The 6,000-nt window shown below is 47.4% G+C and overlaps 1 protein-coding gene across 4 annotated transcripts in view; it reads right to left on the reverse strand.

Annotated features, from left to right (window-relative positions):
• Rtn4 (reticulon 4) overlaps nucleotides 1–3,469 on the reverse strand; it is a 66,846-nt gene extending 63,377 nt beyond the window's left edge. For 2 of the 4 annotated variants that reach the window (XM_074049727.1, XM_020185868.2), the window contains exon 1: nucleotides 2,673–3,469. In XM_074049727.1, coding sequence (XP_073905828.1) covers nucleotides 2,673–3,228 — 556 coding nt within the window. In that variant the 5' untranslated portion in view covers nucleotides 3,229–3,469. The remainder of the gene's footprint in view (nucleotides 1–2,672) is intronic. The other 2 variants (XM_074049728.1, XM_074049729.1) reach the window with 2 other exon arrangements.
• Between the last annotated feature and the right edge of the window lie 2,531 nt (nucleotides 3,470–6,000).

Genomic DNA, 6,000 nt, shown 5'->3' on the forward strand with positions numbered 1-6,000 from the left:
CAAATCAATTTTTACCCAGAAGTTCCCTTCCATCTCCTCAAAGACTGAGCTAACCATCTTTTCAAATGGAAGCCATGTTTCTCCATGAAAAATGGTCATCGAATGAGATGCCCTGGTCCCATCTTTAGTTACTGCACCGCAATGGAAATGCTCCAGGCACCACGGCAAACAGCAAAATTATAATTTACCAACTGAGGAAAATCAGAGTTAACTAGATCTAATGCAAATGGCAGTATTAAATACACAAATGTTGGGAATCTACAAGCCCTCTTCCAGGTAGGGTTAGTCTGTTTCTAACCATGCTCTGCACATTTCTCACCTCCTTTGTCCTCACATCATTCCTCTCAGTCCCTCTCAATCTTCAAAATTCTGTTTTCTCTCTAAAACCACAGTATAATTCTAAACTAAGTATTTTTTAAAACCAAACTTTTTAGTGTGTCCTACAAGAGACCCCAAATTATCTGAGTGTATCCCACCACTCTCCCACAAATTTTTCTTATCAGTTTTACTAGATAACCAAAAATCTCACTCTTACTTCAAGCCTTTTGCCCTCTTAGTTACTTGGAAATTTTTGATCTCTGCAGCTCAAACCTCAAGTTCTCAGAGAGGCCTTTATTGGCATCACCCAACCTAAAAAAGGTCCCACATTTCTCAATTATTCTCCTTGCCACCACGCTGCTTATTTTCCTCGTAACACTTACCACTACTCCAAGTTCCTTATTTATGTGCTTATTATGTTTATCCCCTCCACCCTTGGGGAACACATGTGTCTTGCCTATTGCCAAGCCATCAAACCCTAGAGTTGTGCCTGTGTCTTAGTAAGGTAAGGTGTCTTAGGTAATCAATAATGTGATCGATTAAAGAACAAACTGTTCAGTACATTAAAAATCTAGATGTACTGAAATGGTTTACAATCCATGCCCACCATCACTATTCTTGTATTTATTAAAGGAACTGAAGTTCCAAAATAGTATCATCAATACAGACTTATACAGAATCCCTGAGTAAGGGATATTCTCTTTCCTTCATCTTTTAAACTTAATATTACAACAGTCAAGATTTCAAGAAAATACTGTCACCTCCTGAATTTCCAATGTTCAAAGAACAAAACTCTTTGTTCTCATGAAGAAATAGAAGATGACATGTTAGTATGCTTTTGTCAATCATTACATTTCCAGTTTAAAAAATTCTAATTATATTTTTCTACCTTACTTTCCCTCAAATGTGTCTTTTTCACACAAACAAAAAAGCTTGAATTACTTTTCATCTTCTAACATCTTTAGTGTAATTAGTGTTTTGAGCAGTGCCTTAAGAGTTTGTCAGTATTAAATGTTAATTCAAAAGCATCACAATTGGTTTATTTTCCCCACTGTGGAAAAGGTAAAGAAAAAAGACTGTATGACCTAGGACTTGTATTTTTTCCCCTGGCAAATGAACCACCTCCAAAATCCTACAAGACTATAAAAACTTATCAGCAAACAACTACATCAATTGATTCCTGACCTTTATAAATAAACAAAGGTTCTACTGCTAGTGGGACACTTTAGGTCCCAAAGCAATAAGCTGAGCAATAGGCACCTTAGGAAGATGCATTCTCAATTTCTATCAAACTTGATTTTTCCCTTCCAAATCATTTCCCAAGATAAAATGAGCAATAAAACAATATTTCTAAAAATAAAAACATAAAGATACTACATAATCAAGTATTTGCGAATAAGATTGAGAATCATTTTTTGTCAAATTGACATATTTTGTCAATCTAAAACGTATACTTCTTTTAAAAACAAAAAAAGGTCTGTCTCAAAACATTTCATTAGGACTCAAGGTAAATGTGCCACAAGTTCACTCAGTCAATTCCTGGCAAGGAATCCACAGGCTTTCCCTTCTTAAAGAAGGTCTACCATTTTGCCATTTCTGTAAGATTCGTCAGCGCTGCATTAAGAGGCTGCGCCAACCTCTCACCCTACAGTTGAGGCCCTGCAGAACTGGGCCCTCTGGGCACAGAACTGCCAGGCCGTTCCCCTGGCTGGAATGGGCTGGTCGTGGAGTCGTCACATTAAGGCCGGAGTGAGCTGGGCGGTGGCGGGATGGCTTCAAGTCTCCCCAGCCCACTCCTCCCGGAACCGTACCGCTGGAGGCGCTCTCTCCCACTGCAGCTGGGTCAAGTGGACGTTTTCCACTCGGCCAGCTTCCCACCAGCGCAGGGGGAGGAGGGGAGAAGTGCAGGAGAACCCAACGCCCGGCGGGGAGCGAGACCAGGACTGCCTGCAAAGCAGACAGACCCTCCCCTTCCCCAAGATCGACAGTCCAAGGGACAAAAGCCCAATGCGAAAGGGATGCGGACGCCAGGGCCTTCCCATCCTCACCTCGAAGCCCAGCCAGCCCGATGCATGCATGCGCGGACTTAGCTCCTCCATACACACCCAGCTCCTACTAGGGCTAGTTGGAGTCTAACTTCCAGGGCACAGTGGCATGGGGACCCGAGGGGAGAACGAGGCAGCGGACGGGGGTGCACGTGTTCCCCGAAACCAAGACAGACAATGAAGCAAGCGGCCGCCCCACCCTTCTCCCGGCCCGCCTCCCACCAGGGGGGGCGCCAGCGCCCAGACGTCGACGGACAAAGCCCCTCGGGGTGCACACAAAAGCGGGAGGGGCGCGGGCGCGGCACTCACCCACGGAGCCCGAGGAGCCCCTGCGCTTGGGCGCGGCCGGGGTGGAGGGGGGCGCGGCGGGCGCGGGCGCCGGCGGGGTCCACACGGGCTCGGCCTGAGGGCTCACGCCGGCGGGCGGCGGCGGGGGAGGCCGCGCCGGGGGCTCGTCGTCCTCGGGGAGCTTGGAGGGCAGCACTGCGGCAGCGGACGGGAGAGATGGCGCGGGCGCCGTCGATGGCGCGGGGCTCCGCTCCCAGGACGACTGCCGCTCCGGGGCGGCGGGGGGCGCGGCCGGCAGGGGCCCTCGGGGTGCCGGGGGCACCGAGTCAGCTCCCAAGTCCAGCAGGGGTGCAGCGGGGGTGGGGGGCACCGGAGCCGCAGTCAGCCCGGCGGCCGGCTTCCTCTCCAGCACCTCCAGCTCCTCCAGGTCTTCGTCCTCGTCCTCCTCTTCCTCCTCGTCCTCCTCTTCCTCCTCGTCCTGGGGCTCCCTCACGAACTGGTACTGGAAGGCAGGCTGAGGCCGGGGCGGGCTGTCCGCGGACGAGGAGACCAGAGGCGACTGGTCCAGGTCTTCCATGGCTGGCTGGCCGGAGATGATGCTGCAGCTGCTGCCGCCGCAGGGCCGCTGCTGCTCAGAGCCGCGGGCGGTTGTGCGGGGGGTTGGGGAGCACGGAGAGGGGCCGGGCCGACCGAGCTAAGGAACCTGCAGTGGCGACAGCTCCCGGAACAATGAGACTGCTCCTCCTGCCTCCGCGCCCGTGATGCGCCACCCGCCCCGTCCCCAGTTGCGCCGCCGCTGCCGCCGCCCAGAAGAACGAAGAGAAGCCAGCAGACGCTCCGCCCAATTTGGCATGACTCACACTCCCGGCAGGGGAGGGCAGGGACTGGCGCGGGAGGGAAAGAGCCAATCGGCTACGGGATAGAGAAGATGGGCAACCAGCCTGCCCAACAGCAAGGGAAAGAAATGAAAGTGGGCATGGCCTTCTGCACTTCCTCTCTCTTACCGGCTGGTGGGGCTCGGTGGGCGGGGCTTGGAGCTGGGGTCTCCACGCCCATCTTGAGTGGACGCGGGGTGGGGTGGGTCTTAGCCTCGCCTGTAGCTGGAGGTGGGCCGGCGGTTTGGGTAATGGGAAGAGGGGCGGGCTGCCTGCGCAAGGACTTGGAGAGGTTCCTGGCGAGCCACCGGAAGGGCGTTTTCCTGGGGACCTGGGGTGGAAACTTTCCTCCCCGGAAAGGAGAAAAACTACAAGTAGTAACAGGATTGTGAAATAGGCCCTAAGGATTTTTTTTTAAATGTTGAAATGAAAGCTGTTTTTTCAGACTTGAATTCCCAAGCTACATCACAACCATCACCACCCTAAAAGAGAAAAGAGAGAAAAAAAACCCAAAAAAACCCCCACTTTTTTGACGGTTTTAGGACCACTCCCAGTAAATTGCAGACCCTGGAACAAGGTAGGCAAAACAGCTATGCTAGGTTATATGAGGATCCGGGACCGACCACTTGGAAGTCTGTTCTTCAAAAAAGGGTTTGGGGCCCTGCCTGCTGCTGGACTCCAACGTGGTAGGAGAATGAGTCACCCGAAAAGAGGGAGGAGAGGAGAGAGGAAAGTGGAAATAGACCTTGGAAGGCAAAATTGGTTCACATTGCATTTCAATCACCTGAGGCTGGCTCATGAGTCAACGTTTCAGATGATTCAGGCTTTCTGGAAGTCAGGAAGCCCAGTGCTCACTGGTTTGATAATACAGGAACAAGCGTGCTCCCCAATGCACTTTTTCCAAAGCTGGAGAGGTTTATTTATTTATTTATTTTAATGGTTGCAGAGCATAGAAGAGTCAGCATCCAGAAGTTTGGAGAGCTCTTTTATCTTTCTGATATACCTTTCAAAAACACTGGCTGCGTGCCTTCATCGAAGTCCTGGAGAAAGGAGGATACCTTCATTCAGCTCCCTCAATCTACACCTGTGCTGTCAAATCCCTAGTGACTGGCTGTTTGTGGCTACTGAGTACTCAAAATTCCCCAAATGAGATGTGCTCTAAGTATAACTTCCAGAATTCATACCAAAACAAGTAAAAATAACAATCTTCACATTGGTTATATGTTGAAATCGATATTTTGGCTACATTGGATAGCTACAATACATTATTTAATTAGCTTCACTTGTATCTTCTTTTTAGAGCAGCTTCTAGAAAAATTTAAATTCATGCATAATTCATATATTTCCATTGGACAGTTCTACTCTACATTAATGATTAAGAAACTGTGATTGCCATGGGGAATCACTGGTTATTTAAGCAAATTCTTAGCTCCAACTAATTAATGTTACTCTAGGCTTAATTTGGGTATTAAAAAAAGAAAGGCAGGGGTTGGTGGGAGGGATGAATAGGTGGAGCACAGGAGTTTGGGGGCAGCAAAACTATCCTGTATTATACTATAATGATGGATATATAACATGCATTTGACAGAACCCACAGAACTATCCAACAAAGTGAACCCTCATTCAAACTAAGGGCTTTAATAATTATCAGTATTGACGCTAGGGTTATAATTTAGTGGCAAAGCACTTGTCTAGCATGTACAAGGCCCTGGGTTTAATCCTCAGCATTGCAAGAAGTAATTATCAATATTGGCTTATCAGTCATAATGACATAACCACATTAATGCAAGGTGGGAAACTGGTTGGGGGATAAAGGGAAGATGTATGGGAATTCTTGAGTTTATCTTACCTGTAAACCTAAAACAGAAAGTTTTTGCTCAAAGTGTTATTTACATCTAGTTCCAATAATGTGTAACAAGCTAAGAAATAGTTTATTGATTTCTTTTTTTGGTGGGATTGAGGTTTAAACTCAGGTCTTCATACTTGCAAAGCAGGTGCTCTACCACTTGAGCCACACCTCCAGTTCATTTTGCTCTAATTATTTTGGAGATGGAGTCTCAGCAGCCCAGGCTGGTCTCGAACCTCAATCCTCCTGATCTCAGTAGCTAGATAGGATTATAGATGTGAGCCAGTAGTACCTGGCCCAATTTATTAATTTTTAAAACAGAAGAGTAGAGCAAGATTTCCTAGCAGTGTTACCATATCAGACTAATTATCAACAATCTATTCAAAAGCTATCAACATGAATTCCACAGAATTCATTTGGCTTTCTACAAAAGGGTTGTACATTGCTTTGAGTTTGCTTGGTTTTCTTTGTGGAGTGGTTATGATTAGCAGAGTGTTGGTGTAGAATTTAGAGGCAGGAGGTTAATGACAAAAATTTTAAAACAATCCTATAATGATGTCTCAAATAGTCATATTTCAAGTCTTTGTCAAATATTTGTTACAAGTTACCAAAATGTGTCTGGTTTACA

This window comes from Castor canadensis, chromosome 12 (assembly GCF_047511655.1).
Source record: "Castor canadensis chromosome 12, mCasCan1.hap1v2, whole genome shotgun sequence".
Classification (NCBI taxonomy): Eukaryota; Metazoa; Chordata; class Mammalia; order Rodentia; family Castoridae; genus Castor; species Castor canadensis.